The 19,624-nt window shown below is 43.0% G+C and overlaps 1 protein-coding gene across 3 annotated transcripts; it reads left to right on the top strand.

Moving 5' to 3' along the window:
• The first annotated feature begins 210 nt into the window (after positions 1 to 210).
• On the top strand, positions 211 to 18,732 carry LOC130377308 (leukocyte elastase inhibitor-like). Of its 3 annotated transcripts, XM_056584371.1 has the most exons (12): positions 211 to 313; positions 543 to 666; positions 1,130 to 1,303; positions 1,679 to 1,799; positions 9,691 to 9,872; positions 13,781 to 13,921; positions 14,301 to 14,418; positions 14,786 to 14,928; positions 16,923 to 17,000; positions 17,307 to 17,396; positions 17,643 to 17,823; positions 18,205 to 18,732. In XM_056584371.1, the coding sequence occupies exons 2-12, from the start codon at positions 595 to 597 to the stop codon at positions 18,432 to 18,434; spliced, it is 1,530 nt and encodes a 509-aa protein (XP_056440346.1). In that variant the 5' UTR covers positions 211 to 313; positions 543 to 594; the 3' UTR covers positions 18,435 to 18,732. The 3 variants fall into 3 exon arrangements, with proteins under 3 accessions (XP_056440346.1, XP_056440345.1, XP_056440347.1); XM_056584370.1 differs by having other exon boundaries at positions 224 to 617; XM_056584372.1 differs by lacking the exons at positions 211 to 313; positions 543 to 666; positions 1,130 to 1,303; positions 1,679 to 1,799 and adding an exon at positions 6,647 to 6,827 and having other exon boundaries at positions 18,205 to 18,731.
• The last annotated feature ends 892 nt before the right edge of the window (positions 18,733 to 19,624 follow it).

Genomic DNA, 19,624 nt, shown 5'->3' with positions numbered 1-19,624 from the left:
ATAAGAAAAACATGCTGCAACATTTTGATTTTTGTATTGACTAGGAAATAAGTAATAATAATCATATATGATCAAGCTACGAAAAACAAATCAATATTCAGACCAAGGCTGATTAATAATTACAAATCCCTTAGTTGGAGCGAGCTAGGAGAGTGTGTCTGTATGAATAACTTGCGGATTTAGGATAAACCTGGCAACCCTCTACGTCACATAAAAACCGTATCGCATTTCCGGGTTCCAGGTTCAACCATCAATATGCTTGCACCGAAACTTGAAGACGCTCTTACAAAACTTTATGACAGTCTCCGTAAATGTAAATTTAATCATTGCTTAAAATGAAGTTTATAGAAAAGGAAAACATAATCGGACATTCATCCAGCATCCACTACTTCGCATTGCTGTTTCTAGTTCAATTTGAACCATAAATCGTATAACCTGCTGTAAAGATGGAATGGTATACATCATGGATTACAAAGAAACATTTCCTTTTCCCCGCTTCTTTTATTATACGACTCGCTTTGGTCATTTATGGCGACTACCAGGACAGAACCATGGAGGTGAAATACACAGACATCGACTATCACGTGTTTACCGATGCTGCGAGGTTCATCACTCAGGTATCCTCATCAACATAAGCAGACTTGTCATCTCTCATCTTGTATATCGGTATGTGTGGTTGTAGTGTATCAGTTATGCTACATGTGACTCGGAAAAGTCATTATTTTCAGATGCAAGGTACCAAAGGGGTTTGATCTATCAAATGTTTGAATTTGATTTGACATGGACTGTGCAAATCAACACAGTTCCAACAGGGGTATTGATCATTTTCAACTGTCTGATTTGACATGTATTAAAATAGAACGAAAATCGAATCATAGAACCACAATACATGACCGATATGAAAATACAATAAAATACACCTAATAACGCAATACAGTTTTCAATATCATAAAACCACAATACAATACAGATGGCAATTCATAAAATACAAATACCACTATACATTGATACACATACATCTTACAACCAACGTAGTTGCCACCACAATAATGACACAATTGATAATGGCTTTTGCTGTACATAATGTGTTTGTGTCGTGTTCAGTGCTGCTGTTGTGTTTTTCACACAGGGCGAGTCGCCATACAACAGATCAACATACCGTTACACTCCTGTCCTGGCCTGGATTCTCACTCCCAACATCTACCTGAACTTCACGTTCGGGAAGATCCTCTTCATCCTCTGTGATGTGCTGACTGGCTTGCTCATCTACCAGTACCTCTGCCTGCGGGGGATCAGCTCAGAGGTCAGTTTAAATAAGAGTTGTTCAGATAACGATACCAGTATCAGAAATAACTTGATACATAACCCTTCAATTAGAAAAAGTGCTATTAGTAGTTAATGCTCGATGCTGTAGCGGTATATACTCGGTATCGGGCGAGTTCCGGAATCAGAATCGGAAATAAAAAGAGTATCAGAACATCTGTAATTTAAGTTGGTTCGCCGTGGTCAAGCAAGGTGATTTTTGTGTAGTACGCTACTTTACACAGCCACAGCCACAAAGGGCTTTTACTAGAAGAATCATGATGAATGATGAGAAGAATCTCATCAATCAGGATCTTTCTGAATGATGAGAGGGAACAACCAACTCTTTGTTATTTTATTTTTGATCTGTGACCAGGTTGCGTGTCGTGTCTGCTCCCTGTGGCTTCTCAACCCCTTGCCCATGGGTGTCTCCAGCCGGGGCAATGCCGAGTCCATACTGACGGCCCTAGTACTGTGTACACTGCTGTGTCTAGAAGGTGGGTTGGACTCAGAGACAACCTGTTGTTGACTTGCATACCGTAAATGGAAGACATGGTTGAGTTCACACCATCAAAGTCGAATTGTTTACACCAAGTCCACAGTTTAACCAGTGGTGGGTAGAGTACTGAAAAACTATACTCAAGTTAAAGTACAATTACTTCCTTCAAAATCTACCCACTAAAAGTAAATGTTCCAATTGGAAAACCTAAGAGTAAAAAAGTACTTTGCTACAAAGTTACTCAAATTACAAGTTACTTCACATTTTTGTACTGCAGTGCTTGGATCAGTGAAAAAGACATAACGTGTGTGTGTGTGTGTGTGTGTGTGTGTGTGTGTGTGTGTGTGCGTGTGCGTGTGCGTGTGCGCGCGTGCGTGCGATGTGTGAGTGACTAAAAGCCTTTGTCCTGGCTAGCTAGTCTAGCTAGCTTGATTTTAGTGTGACTAAAAGCTAGTGCTTTAACATAGCTAGTCCACATTTTTGTACTGCAGTGCTTGGATCAGTGAAAAAGACATAACGTGTGTGTGTGCGTGTGCGTGTGTGCGTGTGCGTGTGCGCGCGTGCGTGCGATGTGTGAGTGACTAAAAGCCTTTGTCCTGGCTAGCTAGTCTAGCTAGCTTGATTTTAGTGTGACTAAAAGCTAGTGCTTTAACATAGCTAGTCCACATTTTTGTACTGCAGTGCTTGGATCAGTGAAAAAGACATAACGTGTGTGTGTGTGTGTGTGTGTGTGTGTGTGTGTGTGTGTGTGTGTGTGTGTGTGTGTGTGTGTGTGTGTGTGTGTGTGTGTGTGTGTGTGTGTGTGTGTGTGTGTGTGTGTGTGTGTGTGTATATGAGAAAGATGTACTCTTAAACATTTCTTCATTGTGTGTATTGTTTATTAAACATATACAACAGTACATACAACAAAATTAATTTCATGTCATTTCAAACAAATTGACACGCTAAAAATGTAAATAGATTTCAGCTCTGTGCATATGTCAAAAGGCAAGAGCTTTGTAGGAACACTGCCCAGGATGGATTGGTTAGCTGATTGGCCAATCAGATTTGTCTTGATGCGATTCAGCCTACGCATAGCAGCATGCACGCACTCACAGCCAGACACAACAACGGCGAACAAGTTCTAGAGTGGTCTGCAGAATACATACATTGTGGAGGAGTTCTGATGAATATGAACAATGAATTGTGATGTACATTGATAATGCTGGACTAGTTTTACCAAGGGATGTCCAGTACTATAGCCTACATCTTGCTGTAGGATTTATGTTTGGATGTACTGGATTGTTTTGGAATATTTAAGGAGTGAGGCATTGTAACTTGCACTTACAGTAAAGTAAAAGTAGATGAAACTATACCTACTGCTATACGATGCTGCCCTAGTGTGCGTTTATTGGGCCTTTCAGCACAGTGCACCAAACCAAATCCCTTGTATCATTGTTTTTACGGCTTACTTAAAAACGAAGAAAATGAATTTTTTATATAGACTGGTTTAATATAATGTATTTCTATGTCAATAGATACTGACTCTTATGTCTATTCATATTTATATTTATTTTTCCTGATCCATAAAAAGCGTCCATTTTTTGTTTTAAAGGCCGTCGTCTGACGTGGGCAGCAGCGCTGTACGGCCTGTCGGTCCACATGAAGATCTACCCGGTCACATACGCTCTGCCCATCGCCCTGGCCCTCCGCACGCAGGTGACCCCTGGTGGGGGGAGGGAGGCAGTGCACCCGCAGCGCCGGGGTTGGGGGAGCAGTCTGTGGGGGTTCCTCCGTAGCTTCCTGAACGGAGAGCTGCTGCTGTTCGCCGTGGTGGCAGCCATCGTGTTCTTTGGGCTTGGCGCACTCTTCTATCACATGTGGGTCACCTCCTTAAAAAGATATTTTGAAATTTGAGTTTGGTTAGAACGGTATTTAGTATCCTCCAAAGAGGGTTTAGCGTCTCAGATCTTTGTAGTGTATTGAAACAGAGTGGCACATTTTATAGACAACATCACAACATTATCATGCTCTTAAACAACGGTACTAAAAAATAAACACAAATAGGTCTTGAACGAGTTCTCTCTAGAGCTGTCGGTCCGTTCTGGTCTAACATGGAGTATTCTGTAGAATAGTTCTCTATGTATATGTAAAGTGCTCATTCCTAGGTGACGAAAACACATCAATTCATATTTCCGTGCGATAATTAAAACAACCATGAATATTATATTCAATTTCTGCCAAGTCTGTTCAGCTGTATGCCACAAGAACCTTTTTAAATCTAAATTGAATGAAACATGAAGGGTCACCTCAGACACCTTCAGTGGTAACACCAACACCCTCCCCTGTCTGTCTCGTCCCTTTATGTTAAGGTACGGCTGGGACTTCCTCCATGAGACCTACCTCTACCACCTGACCAGGAGGGACATCAGGCACAACTTCTCCCCATACTTTTACATGCTCTATCTCACTGCAGGTTGGTATCCTCCCATCCATCTAGCCATCACTCAACTCCAATGCAGCACTAGTTGAGCTGTGTGTGAAACTGGAAAATAAGTATAATTTTTATTTTAATATGCCACTTATAGCAGGGAACTGAAAAATAAGTATCATTTTTATTTGAATATGCCCCTTATAGCAGGGAACTTCCATATTTTTCATAATATGATAACGGGATTGTGGTTGCTTATATTCCCCTACTACTGCATTGCCAAGGACTTGACAACTAAAATCGTTTTCCCTGCCTAAGCAACCCTTCTAGGTGTGGCTTCTCAGGTGGTGCTTCTCCCTGCTGTGTTATGTCTATGTATTGTAGACCTTGTATTTGCATCGTCTATTATATTGTCTTTCTATGGAACTTGGATTCGGGAATAAAGTAATTCTTCATTCTGCATGCAGACAGTGAGTGGAGCCAGTGGCTGGGCCTGGCAGCCTTCGTGCCCCAGCTAGCGCTGCTCCTCCTGGTGTCCTGGGTCCATCACCGCGACCTGGCGCTCTGCTGCTTCCTGCACACGGCCATCTTTGTTTCCTTCAACAAAGTCTGCACCTCGCAGGTACAGAGCGTAAATGCACAGAACACAAAGGGTAAAAAACAAAGGGCAATGCGACGAAAAAATGTCCCTTTATGTTGTGACAATAAATATTACTCTATTATGGTAGAATGATTTTTAAATATGGTTGAGGTGGTATAAAAAAAATAAAAAAAATTGGTTTCATTCATTTCTTTGTTCATTTCAATGTGTAGAGTTGGGCTGCATTTGTGGGCTGATGGTCCAACCTTGTTCCTCCATTACTTCCTGCTTGGGTGCCGGTGCTTGATTGGCTATGTTTCTGTCCTTGTTTTTCCAGTATTTCCTGTGGTACCTGTGCTTGCTCCCACTGGTGATCCCTAACCTGAGTCTCTCAACATGGCAAGGAGTGGCCCTGCTGGCTCTCTGGTTCACCGGACAGGTAACATGAACTTTTTCCCATTAAAGACCAAAAAGATATGTGGATATTTTTTTATCCTTTTGTACATTTGGATCAATGTAATTATTATGACAATGTTTTTGAATTGCAAAGCTATCGATGTCAATTTTTTTATTTTCTTTTTGCGGTGCACTCATACACTTTGATACAGAAAAACACAGTATCAACTCCTATGTGATTCAGTCACTCAGTCAAAGTTACACATGTTCTCTCCCTTTGCAAGGGTGCTTGGTTGGGCCCCGCCTACTTCCTGGAGTTCAAAGGTCACAACACATTCCTGGCCATCTGGTTGGCCGGACTGCTCTTCCTAGTCATCAACTGCTTCATCTTAGTTCAGATCGTAGTCCATTACAGACCTGTAGCACGGGCCGCACAAGGGCGAAAAGAAAAGTGATGCTCCCGGAGATTTGTATATCTTATGTGTTTGCCTCTGGGGGGAGGGGCAGGGGGGGACATTTTCACATTCCCAAAGTATGAACTATAAATAAAAAGGCTTTTGTTGTTACAGTACAATTACTTTGCGTTCTTTGACATGATTTGTGCCTCAGGAATGTTATAATAATCACAATCCAGGAGACTCTTGACCCAGTATAATTTCCAAAGAAGGGAGTATAATTTCCAGAGAAGAGTAGCCCCAAAGCTTCATCAAGTCCATTGTTGTCCAAAATTCACTTTCCAATCCTTAACCCTAATTCAACATCACGTGTATTTCACTGTTGATCATGCATTTACAATTTTAACGAATGTGTATCTCCTGCATTATCTCTCATCGTTGACTTGATTATCATGTTATGAAATGTCTGTCTGTCTGTCTGTCTGTCTGTCTGTCTGTCTGTCTGTCTGTCTGTCTGTCTGTCTGTCTGTCTGTCTGTCTGTCTGTCTGTCTGTCTGTCTGTCTGTCTGTCTGTCTGTCTGTCTGTCTGTCTGTCTGTCTGTCTGTCTGTCTGTCTGTCTGTCTGTCTGTCTGTCTGTCTGTCTGTGTGTGTGTGTGTGTGTGTGAGATATAGATGACAGTATTTGTTCCTCTCTCCTTTCCAAACGGATGCTGACGCCTGTGCTGTCGCTCTCCCCCTCAGGTGGAGTTCGATGACCTATGTTTTATATTCAAAGGTCTACTCAGAAACTAAACTTGTTGTATTCTGAATAGACGTCCAGTTGTATTAGTGGTTTTCTGAGTTTTCAACTCTTTTTTTCAACAACTCAAATCACTACATGTTAAAAAGTAAAACGATGCACAGCTGCCTATTGTATTTGGATATAAAAAAAAGAAGGCATTTGGCACACATAGAATAGTCCTAGTATAAAGCATTGTATAGTATCCTTTCAAACAATTGCTATTTAAACCTGCGTAAGCTTATAACTATGTATTTTCCCCAATCGGCTTGCCGTAGAACTCGAAAACCAATGACAATTCAGGAAATAGGCCTACACCTTGCTCCTTGGCGTTGGCGTTGGCCAAAGATTGTTTCTGCTTGAGAAAAAAAGGTTGTGGGCGTTTCCGAATACCATCGACATTATCTATAAAGAATCTTCTCTTACCTTTACTGATCGCTTGTCAAGGACAGGAACACACTGATTGGTAAGTAGTTTATATGCCGTTGAAAGACTAATCCATGACTTTAAATCTTTTTAAGTTAGGTTTATTTATTATGTTTTATTAGGATTGTTTATAGTAAGTGTGTTGCAGTTTGAATACATGACAAATAACGTTAGATTAGAATAGGTTCAACATTTACTGAGGGTTGTCAACTTTGGCTGAGTGAGACTGCAAAATATCAGTGGACGCGCGCGGCGAACATTTTTGACAACCCATAACCTATTTTTTTTTTTTACAAAACAGTCCTCGTTTACTTATTATAAACAAATTGAAGGAAGGATAACATAAAAGCCATTGGCTGTTGTTGACGTAGGACATTCAAGACACAGTCAGACACCTGCTGCCATAGATATGCATTTAACAAAGACCTCTGAATTTATTCCCAGTCCCAGAAAGAAGGAATTTAACAAAAGGTAAAAATGTGTCATATCCTCATCCTCATCATTTGTTTATTGGTTGATAGCCTAGACTACATTAAGACACCTTGTCATTTTATTTTGTGGAGGGCTGTCAAATTATGAGAAACCTTAAGGGTTGATATTGCGAGAATTGGACCCTGCTCGTAGCCAAACGTGACTTTATTTAGCCTAATGACAGATATTAAAAAGTAACAAGATGGAATTAATGTTAAATCAGAATTAAAGTATTATATTATCCTAATTAAAATATTTGTAACTGTTACATATGGATTAAGTAGTAAACTAAGATATTCAGTAAACGAATGCCTATATAGAAGTGTTCTTCCCGTGCTTACGAGTCGAAAGGCACTTCTAATATAAATAAAATACAGGCTAAGTAACACCAAACCAACAAGTTCTAGTTGAATTCCAACAAGGTCCAAAGCCAACACAGAGAGGCAAGAGAGACAGTAGACATGGAAGGTGGGAGGGAGACAGACTGGAAGAGTTTTTGGAAAGGACCATTTATGAGAAGTTCTCTGGGTAACTTTTCGCCATCTTGGCACTAGTTTGAGGCATTTATTTACGCTCCCAGAGTGACCTTAACCAACACTTTATTTTATTTTCCCAAAACGCACGTCTTTCAGTCACAATTTCACGCGCAAAAAAAAGACGCAAAGGGTGCGGCGTATCAACAGAGAAAGGTGCGCGGAGGACGTAGATCAGCCCTGCACTGCGGTCAACGCCAGTGGCGAACTTAGCCCTTTGGGGGCTCCAGGCGAACAGTCATTTGGGGGCCCCTGCATCTACCGGTCTCAGTACCTTATATCGCATAATGAGATACTCCATACAAGGGATGAACAAAAGTCACTATCCTTCTTTCATGCAAATGTTAATTATCTATTTACAAATTGAGAATAACATACAAAACAATAAGATTAGTTATGTTGACACATTACACTGACTGTTAACCATAAGTCCTCATTTACCTGAGGGTTTCCAGTAGCTCACAGCAGCTATCTGCTGTGAGCTACTGGAAACCACTACTGGAAACCCACTGATAGCTGCGTCCAGCTATCACTATATTTCCTGTGCTCTTCAGACCTTTCATGGTTGATTAGATGCATTGCAAGGTTATTCTAGTCTTTAAATCCTTCCTCACTCAGTTGTTTTTGTTTTCCAGAAAGGCAACAACAAAAGCAAAAAACACGGTCTGCACTTTCACTGTAGACTAACCAAGACCTGTTCACCCTCTCACCATTTTTCATTACTATGTAATAGTATGCTTTTGTGAATCTGCGGCCGTTGGGCCAGAGTGCTGGGTCATCCACAAGAATATGTGTGCACCTGCCCAAGACACAGCAGCTTGGGCCAGAGTGCTGGGTCATCCACAGGAAAATGTGTCTCGCAGTCATTGTTATCGTTATTGTCATAAATTTCAATAACCAAAGTGGAAGAAGGAGAGTGAGAAATATTCACTACCAGTTGTGCATCATCTCCGTCAGTTTGTTGACACACGTCATTAGCATCGCTGCTGGCTGAGCCAGAGCCACTTGGAATGAAAGGAGCAGTAACGTGACAGCAAACGACGTTGACGGCTGCTCTTGATCCGCCGACGGTCCCGCTGCCACTGCGGTGGCTGTAAAACAGCTGGATAGCTTTGGCAGCTTTGAAAGAAAGTCCTGCCTTTGGTCTTTCTTTTTATGTGACCCGCTTTCGTACGATCGCTTCATGTTTCACTCGATTTATGTCTCACTCGATTTCTCTCTCTCTCTCTCTTACCGCTTACTGTTTTGAATTTGACATAATTTCCGCATACGCATGATGAGCGTGATGCGCGTAACATGGAATAGTCCATGTAGTGCAGACTGAAGGGGGGTGCACACGGAAAGATCGTCAAAACATGAGTAATAATTAGACATCCCGATGCTACTATTGTGAAGAGATTTTTATAAAAATAATAAATATGGGGACAAAATATATGCATTGGGGCCCTCTTGACCAGATCAATATTGTAAATAAGAAACTGTTCTTAATGTTTTATCGGGAAAAATAAAGATAAATAAAAAAAAATAAAATAAAATTGGGGGCCCCAAAAACCTTCTATGGGGCCCGGGGCTCCAGGCAAATGCCTGGTTTGCCTAATAGTACGGCCCGCCCCTGGTCAACGCAATGCAGTCGGTTCGAATAGATAGAAAGATCTACCGCTCATGTTTCCTCTATATTCTGTGGTCGTGAGTGATCAACGGACCGACAACAGTTGATTAGCCTATTATTATTTTAGTAAATGGTAGGAAAACTTCGCTCTGTTCAAAATCATGTGTTTTTTTATGTTCCTCGTCCTATTTCATGTTTGACCTACAGGGCATTTTGTGAATTCCGGACACATAATGGATACAACACAGTTAATGTTTCATTATTCTCTCACGTTTCTTTCTATGTATCAGACACAATGGCATCCTCAACCCCTTTGACCGAGGCCAACACCACCTTTACCCTGGCGTTGTTCAAAAAGATCACGGAGGGAAACAAGTCTGGCAATGTCTTCTACTCTCCTCTCAGCATCTCTTCGGCCCTGGCCATGGTGCTGCTGGGTGCACGGGGGAACACCTCCACACAGATGTCAGAGGTATACACGCACGCACACAAATGCCCTTAAATTCTGTGGCTAGTGTAGGGTGAGTTGTCCTCCTAATGTGGGACACTTTTTGCAATTTCAATTTATGTGCGATATTACCAAACTAAGCCACTACATTTGACCCGCACCTGATACCATTCTGAAATCCTCAAGATGTTGGCTACTGAAAACAAAAAAAGCAAAAATATTCAGGTATCATACTCAGAGAAGACATTTCACATATATTAGTGCTCCATGTGCAAAATTGCTCAAGAAAATGCGTTTGCTCTAATCGGGGACAGTGTGTATATGATGATGATGAGATGTTGGCTACTGAAAACAAAAAAAGCAAAAATATTCAGGTATCATACTCAGAGAAGACATTTCACATATATTAGTGCTCCATGTGCAAAATTGCTCAAGAAAATGCGTTTGCTCTAATCTGGGACAGATTAGGCAGTGTCCCACATTAGGGCAATGTAAATTGTATAAATCTTGGATTCCAACCTGAACCCACAGTCGTGTGGCCGAGTCACGTGTCAAACTTTTTAACAAAGTTCAGGTGTCTAGCACAATCATGGGGTTAGACCTTGGTGTATGGACGTGTTTCCTTTCTAGTTGGTTTTCATAAAGAGCTTGCCTCTCCTTATCGTCCGTTGACGGTACTAAAATAAGCCATGTGTGCCTTAATGTAAATGTGTAAAAAAGAAAAGAAAGACTGACAGAGAAACGTATGTTATGATGAATGCAAGGAGGGGCCTTGAGTCACCAGAATCCTCCCGAGGAGTTGAATGGAGTAAAACCCAGTGACCTACATTGGTCCCCAAATTCTGGGACGTGGCCTGGCGGCATTTTGCCGTTGAGCGCAGTGTGCGGCTCCTAGCCACTAGGGGGTGTTAGAAAATTCTAAAGATGATTATTTATTTTTTTATTCCCATGGGACCCCCTCTGCCTTGGCCCCCCCACAACTGTCCACCTTACACCAGCAGTACGACGGCCCTGGTCCTTAACCTGTCCGCCAACATTGAGGGTTGAACACACCACAGCCTATTGACAGGGTATTTCCTTTTTTTTTTTGCTGTTGACGCAGTCAAACTCCGCCTGAGGAAGGGAGAGCGACAATACAGGCGTCAGTATCCGTTTGGAAAGGAGAGAGAGGAACCAATACCCTCATCTATGTCTCTCACACACACACACACACACACACACACACACACACACACACACACACACACACACACACACACACACACACACACACACACACACACACACACACACACACACAGCTGACCTCCCCAGTCCTCGTGACCACAGTCCTCGTGACCTGCCGAACCCCCCCAGGTGCGCTGCCTGCTGCCCTGCCTGCTGCTGGGGTCCCTCTCCGAGGCAGAGGGACCCCAGCAGCAGGCTCTTCCAGCACTGGCACAGATGCAGATGCAGCAGAGGGCGCCCACCACCTTTCTGCCACCGTTTCTGCTCAAGAGGATGGTACCAGGAGCCAAAGCCTCAAACGGGGCCATTTTGGATGTTGTAGCTAGCTTAAGTTACACTAACAGGTGGCTGATGTATTTTGAACTGCAGGTCAAGAGGCCAGAGAGCCAGTGGAGATGTTCTGGGATGTTTTGAGCAAGGCCGCCTTAAAGCACGGGCTTACCTGGGCTGAAGCCCCAGCACCTACATTTATATTTACATTTAGGGCATTTAGCAGACGCTTTTATCCAAAGCGACTTACAATAAGTACAATTGTCATAAGAAGTGCATCAATATATTGCTGTCGGTACAGATAGGATGTTCATAGAACCAAGTGCAAGCACAGCAATCTCTAGGCTAACCAATTCCCCGTGTTACAACCATGATAGCAGCTACTGCAGTTGCTACACAGTTAAGTGCTATAGTACAATACAATACAACACAATACAATACAATACAATACAGTGTACAATGGTGGCCAGAAGGGGGAGGGTGGCTATGCAGTGTCGAGGTGGACTCTGAACAGGTGAGTCTTGAGTCCTTTTTGGAAGATAGTGAGCGACTCTGCGGTCCTGAGAGCGGCAGGGAGCTCGCTCCACCCCTGAGGTCCCAGAACCGAGAAAAGTTGTGACTTTGCTGAGCGGCCTTTGCTAGCTCTTAGCGATGGCGGTACCAGGCGTCCAGCTGAGGTAGTTGAGCGGAGGGATCGAGCTGGGGTGTGTGGCTTTAGCAATGCTTGGAGGTAGGCAGGGGCAGTTCCATCGACTGCCTTGTATGCCAGTACCATCGTCTTAAATTTGATGCGAGCTACTACAGGGAGCCAGTGGAGGTCCCGGAAGAGGGGGGTCACATGGGAGAACTTCGGTAGGTTGAACACGAGGCGTGCTGCCGCATTCTGGATGCGGCAGCATCCGCATTCTGGATGCGGCATTCTGGATTTGCGCTGCAAAGGTTTAATCGCAGAGGCAGGAAGTCCAGCCAGGAGTGGGTTGCAGTAGTCGAGGCGGGAGATGACCAGTGATTGGACTAAAAGCTGAGCTGCTTCCCTTGTGAGGAAGGGCCGGATTCTGCAGATGTTGAAAAGTGCAAATCTGCAGGATCGGGCGACCGCAGTGATATTTGCAGTGCAGGATAACTGATTGTCCAATACCACACCGAGGTTTCTGGCAGTTGGAGAGGGAGATACAGTGATGTTCTCGACGGTGACCAGTAAGTCCATGTGTGGGCAATCTTTCCCTGGGATTAGGAGGAGCTCGGTTTTGTTGAGGTTAAGCCTCAGGTGATGGGCAGTTTTCCAGGTGCTGACGTCCGCCAGACATTCCGATATGCGTGTTGCAATCAGATGGGGGAAAGAGAGAAATAGCTGAGTGTCGTCAGCATAGCAGTGATAGAAAAAGCCGTGTGATGCAATTACCAAGCCCAGAGATCTGGTAAAGAGGGAGAACAAAAGAGGCCCCAGTACAGAGCCTTGAGGGACACCAGTTTCAAGCGTACAAGGTTTGGACAAGGAGCCATTCCATGTCACTTGATAGGTGCGGTTCGTCAGGTAGGATGTGAACCAGGAAAGAGCAAATTCGCCTACATGAGCTTCAGTAAATGTTTATTTATTTATTTTTATTTTTTAATACTGGCTCATGATGCCCCCCGATTGGCTTAGACCCAAGACAATGTGATTTTTTTCTTTGGGGCTTACAAAGATCGAAGGCCTTTCATGAGCCAAGAAAAAAGGGGGCCACTAGCGGGCACCCCCCCCCCCCCCCCCCGACAACGGCAAAATGGCGGAAAATAATTGACACATCTTCATTGTAAGACCCCCTATCAGGGGGCCTAAAAAACCTCTTAGCCCCAGGGCCCAATGGCAGGTTAATGCAGGCCTGGTTATGACTGAGATGTGATGGGATGCTGTGTGACATGGCTGCTTCTTTACTAATGGGATGCCTTCATTCCCAATGCGGGACTTGTTGAGTGTGTATGCTGTGTTTGACTGTTTCTTTCTTGCTGTTTCTGTAAGAAAAATACTTGAAGCGCTAATCGTTGTTATTGCTAGACCGATTGAGCTGGTGAAGACTTCAGACTCACCTAAGCTCCTGCCTTAGAAATGTACAAAGCAAGATGTTTATCATGCCATACCTCTTCTAAATAATATATTGACATATATTTACATATTTCTACAATTTCCCTCTCTGTCATTTTCCTCAAGGCTAGCAAATGTTTGACTGTGCCTTGCCTATGTGGGCTCTATCAAAGTACATGGCAGTAGCATTACATTTCTTGCTGCTACTTACTACGTTCTAGTCTGTTTTGTGTGAGCATTAGGGTGGGGGAACGCGGCTGTACATGATCTTGCTGGTGGACAGGGGAAGCGTCAATCTCTCTCAGACAGTGGTCTTACGTTGTGTTTCTCCCCCTCCCCTCCCCTCCCCACACACATACTCTGTACGATGTAGGCGCTGCAACATCAGAAGGGCGAAGAGGACATCAACGCCAGCTTCTCCAAACTGCTGAGCGAGCTGAACAAGCCAGACGCGCTGTACTCCCTCAGTATGGCCAACAGGCTGTATGGAGAGAAGACCTACCAGTTTGTTCAGGTGAGGATTAAATCTCAGAATTGCAGTTCTATTCTTCTTTTCTGTACAGTAATTCAAGGTATGGTAGGTATTTTTCTACTCGTAATTAATTAACACTCAAAAAGACTGGGTACACCGGTTTTACGTCTGCATATTCATGCCTATGTGAAGTCAGAACACAACTCAGAGACGATAAATGATCATAATTAATTGTTGCCCAGCACTAAGGGCATCATTGATGAATGATGGCATGAATACGTCAATAAAAAGAAAAAATGAGGGGCCTATCATCGCATCATGTGACTTTCCATACATGACCAGGACCTATTTATCCTCCATTTATAGGTATTATGTAAATTATTGTAATGCTACATCTGGGGGATTGGTTGAATGTTTCCAGGGGTTCCTGCTTGAAACCAGGAAGTACTACCAGGCAGACCTCCAGTCTGTGGACTTCAAAGCCAAGGCAGAGGAGGCCAGGGTGGAGATAAACACCTGGGTGGAGAAACAGACACAAGGTTGGACACAAACACACACATGCAAATTTGATGTGTTACATTCCCACTAGTTGGGAATGTATGGCTTAAAGCTACCCTGACAATGTTATCAATGGTGGTTTCAATAATGTTATTATGTTATACCTGATATAAAATAAAAAATCCCTCCTACCCAGCCAGCTGAGCTTTGCTAGTTTGCATCACTCAGTTTCCAATCCAGTGAGTGAACAGAACCCTGTCATTGAGTTTTAGAATTCTGAACGTCCCCGTATACTCACTGGGAGGGGTTCATTCTTACACATTGCGACCTTACACATTCAATTGGAAGTTTCCACCAAAATGCTGCATTTTCTTTCCTTCTTTTAATTCTTTGTCTTTGTTCACCTAGATAAAATCACGAACTTGTTGGTACCTGGTGTGGTTGACTCGCTGACCAGGTTGGTGCTGGTCAACGCCATCTACTTCAAGGGAAAGTGGGACAAGCAGTTCAAGGAGGAAGCCACCAAGGAGACTGCCTTCAAACTGAACAAGGTAGCGCTGCAAGACCGGAGCCAAGGGTGGGCCAGTTCACCACTGCCATCTTGGCACTGGCACCCACCACAACTCAACCTAATGGTTGCAGATTGCAGGCTATGACTTGCAACAGCCAGCCCTCCATGCCTGGGAAACGTTATAGTGTCCGGTTGGGATTTGAGTCAGAGATGTGGAACCTTTGTTTAAATTTCTTTGCATAACAAGCAATGACGGATTTTCGCATGGGCAAAGAGGGCACATGTCCAGGGCCCTGGCGAATGGGGGGGGGCCTTGATATATATATTATTCTTTCATTTATTTTTTATTAAAAAAATTCCAAATTCATTCTTTGGTCATTTAAAAAAGAATATCGTGACGGAACGTTAATGTCGTAGTGGTCCACCGTCAATTTCACAGTGAAAATGGAGAAACGTGTGCTAAGCGGGTCCGGTCGGCATAGCGTAAAAGAAAGAAAGAAAAAGACTCTAAAGATACTGCCCTGGTTGGCAACAAATACCATCCATCTCAACATTTTGACTCGTTAATTCGTTAGAGGAAGTCAGTAGTGCTTTTAAAGTCATGATATTAACCTGACAGATTCCATGTTCTGCCGTTAAGGCGAGCGGCTGGCACTATGCATGCCCGCAGCCGCGGGGTTAGATAATCTCTCTCTCTCTCTCTCTCTCTCTCTCTCTCCCTCCCTCCCCCCCACTGTCTTATATCAAACAATGTAAGTGTACTCGTTTCAATTGGATCCAAGACTGCCTCTATGAGGATACTTCTCTAAGAATGCTGCAATATATCGTACCGTGCAGCTTCTCTCTCTTTCTCTCCCCCCCTCCCTCCAACTTGTGGCATCCTGGCTTCTGATAGTCAGTCTTTTAATTATTTTACATTCATTATGCATGGGGAGGGGGGTAACCCTCTCTCCACCACACTCATCTCTCTCTCTCTCTCTCTCTCTCTCTCTCTCTCTCTCTCTCTCTCTTTCTCTCTCTCTCTCTCTCTCTCTCTCTCTCTCTCTCTCTCTCTCTCTCTCTCTCTCTCTCTCTCTCTTTCTCTTTCTCTTTCTCTTTCTCTCTCTCTTTCTCTCTCTTTCACTCTTTCATTCTTTTTCTCTCTTTCTCTCTTTCCCTCTCTCGGCTGTGTGGATTGTGGATTGCATGAGTTATATGCAACCAAATTCGGTTTACTAGTGTGTGTATTTGCGTGTTGGTATGGCTGGTTTGTGTCCAGGGCCCGTGGTCATGTTAATCCGTCCTTGATAAAAAACTTCAGGTGTCTGTGAAAAAGGGGATAAATATGTTTGGTGAACAGAGAATTGATCTCCATACATCTAAGAAACATAATTGCTGCTTTGTCTAAACGTTCATCATCCTAGTGATTAGAAAGAGACATACGGCAAGCCACACCTTAGATTAGATTTCATGGACCGGCGTGTGCAACGTCAAGACTAGTCAAGTCAAATATGTTTGACCTGTGTTTAGTTACAGTTACAGTCCCAAAGGCCTACGCAGGCCATACAGTTATGAAACCCTCTAACCTTAGCAATCCAAAGAGGAGCAGAAACTCCCTTAAATGGCAACGCGGGATGCAGGTTACCTTGATCGCATACTATGGATCAAATTAGCAGAGGACAGTACACACATATTGCTTCTGTACAGTTTTTCTTTGGACCAACAACCCGACCATTTGCAATCTCTACAAAACCAACATTTACATTTGTTTTCACTTGTTGTAGTTCATTCTAGTTTCGGGGGTTGCAAGGGTTTTAAAATAGCAGCTAGAATCCATTGAGGAAAAATCAGTGAGCACGGCAATATGTGTTTTCTTTTAATAGATATGTATGTATGCATTAATACATACATTTCTTTTAATACATATGCTGAATGCACATAATAAAAATTCATGCAGTAGCCACCTCCCAATTACCTTATATCATTATTAATATTATAAATAAGAAATATATATTATGAATGCATACCCCTGCTTGTCTTTTGTTTTACCCTCAGAATGACACTAAGAAAGTGAAGATGATGTACCACAAAGCAAGGTTCCCTCTTGCCTTCATTCCTGAGGCGAATTGCCAGGTGACCCCATTGTACTATTTAAACTATCAGTGGTTATCAGCCAAATATTCAGTGTTAATTGTTTAGCTAGGTTTGTGGTGCACCAAGCTCATTCTTTATTATCTGTAACTTATGCAATCCTCTTGTTTCAGAATAATTACAATGTCATACTGGGCACTGATTCCATACATTTTATTTAAATTAAAAAAAAAAATGTTAATGTATGATATCCAATCATTTTTATATCTTACTATTTTTCTATCTTGAGAAATTGCTATAAACAGTTTCCTTTGGGATTAATACCGTACTCTGAATGTGTTGGTAAAGATCCTGGAGCTGCCCTATGAAGGCAAAGAACTCAGCATGCTGATCTGCCTCCCTATGGAAATTGAGGACGGCACCACCGGCCTGGAGAAGGTAGGAACAGTGCAGAGGTACACGCAGTAAAAAGAACGACCAGTGTTAAAGTGGCAGTGAACTGTAATGTCATCGTTACCCGGAGAAACACATCTCCCTCCCCCTTCCCCTTCCTCGTCGAACTGAGAGCCAATCATCTTTTTTTATGTCATAGTGAATTCGAGCTAAAGCAGGTGGTTCACTTGCAATGGAATCAGACCCCACACGCTAACAGTCAAATCAACCACCACCCCCAATTGTCTTCAGCTGGAAGCGATGCTGACCTACGAGACCTTCATGAAATGGACCCAGCCAGACAGGATGGGCCAGAGGGAAGTCAATGTGGGCCTGCCGCGATTCAAGATGACGCAGACCTACGACATGAAAGACCTGCTGGTCAGCATGGGCATGGTGGACGCCTTCGACCAGGGCCTCAGTGACTTCTCTGGTAGGGACCACACAGCCGGATCGCGTGATCCAATTGTATTATATATCTTAAAATACACTTTTGGATGGGACCGTATTACGTTCTTTACGAAAAAAAAGGGAGTATCATATTTGCTTGATACTATAAGCAATGTATGTATATATATATAAATAAATAACTTATAAATAAATCCGACAATAGACACATTTAACTATATTAAAGTTGTGTAAAAAAACTAACAATTGAATAAACGGCTGCCACTGCCGAGGCTGCACCACCTGAGCACACAGTCGTGAATGATAAACTCGTTCAGCGCCAGCGGTAGTGAAACACTCCCACAGCCCCCGTATCAAGTGTGCTAGAGAGCTCCACACCCCCTCAACACCTCCTCCTCTCCGATAGGCATGTCCTCGGCCAACGACCTGGTGCTGTCCGCGGTGGTCCACAAGGCCTTCGTGGAGGTCAACGAGGAGGGCACCGAGGCCGCCGCCGCCACCGCTGGCCGCATGATGGTGGGATGCTGCATGATGATACCCCCCCAATTCGTCGCCGACCACCCCTTCCTCTTCTTCATCCGCCACAACCCCAGCAAGAGCATCCTGTTCGCCGGCCGCTACAGCTCACCTGAGTGATGGCTGAGGGTGGGGGGCGGGGGGGGGTGGACACGTGTCTGTGAGAGCCTCCGGTGTGAAGCGCACAGCGCTTGCCTACATTCATTAAGTGTTCACTTGTCTTTTACTTCTCTTGTATTTTTCTAATGACATAGTATGCCAGATATACACTTAATGCTGAATTGTATTCAACCAAAGATGATGTCATTAACCATTGGAAAACATTTATTTTAAGTGTGTGTGAATTTGTGTATGGCTTACAGAGACGTAATAAAGACTAAACATACATTAAATATAGGTTCTGTATTTTTGGTGGTTGTAAATTGTTTCTTTGACCTTACTCCCTTACCATAATTAATCGCTAATAATTATTTTTGGAGCCGTTTACCAGTTTTTTCTTATACACTCGAATATGAAACATTTTATTAACTAATAAGAACAAAAAGCTGCAACCTTTTCTATTGACTAGGAAATATATATGTATAATCATTAAAACGGCTCGTTTTAATGATTATACATTAAAACGAGCATGCCATGGGACCTTTAAAACGGTTATTGCGCAGACATGGCAGAAATTAAATATTATATTCATGATTGTTTTAATTATAGCATGAAAACATGAATTGATGTGATTTGCGGCGGGCACGGGCGAAGGGCGCGTTCACGTATTTTGCGGCGCGTCAAATGCTGCTCGAGTTGAAATATTTCAACTTTTGACGTGCCGCAAAACTTTGACGCGCCGCAAAACTCAGGCGTCAACGCGTTCGGGCAGCAAATGCATCTTTTGGTGTGAACGCAGGGTTACCCCTCATGTTTTTTTCATGACGACCAAAGAAAGACAACATATTTTATTTGACAAAGACAACAGTGTTACCCCTTATGTTCTTTTCATGACGACCAATAAAAAAACAACAGTGTTACCCCTTATGTTTTTTTTCATGACGACCAATAAAAAACAAGCGTTATCCCTTATGTTTCATTTAAAAAAAACGGCAGTGTTACCCCTTATGTTCTTTTCAGGACGAACAATAAAAACCAACAGTGTTACCCCTTATGTTTTTTCATGACGACCAAAGAAAAACAACAGTGTTACCCCTTATGTTTTTTTTCATGACGACCAAAGAAAAACGACAGTGTTACCCCTTATGTTTCATTTGATAAAAACGGCAGTGTTACCCCTTATGTTTTTTTTCATGACGACCAATAAAAAA

This window comes from Gadus chalcogrammus, chromosome 23, assembly GCF_026213295.1.
Source record: "Gadus chalcogrammus isolate NIFS_2021 chromosome 23, NIFS_Gcha_1.0, whole genome shotgun sequence".
Lineage (NCBI taxonomy): Eukaryota > Metazoa > Chordata > Actinopteri > Gadiformes > Gadidae > Gadus > Gadus chalcogrammus.
This window is presented reverse-complemented; position numbering and strand designations above follow the sequence as displayed.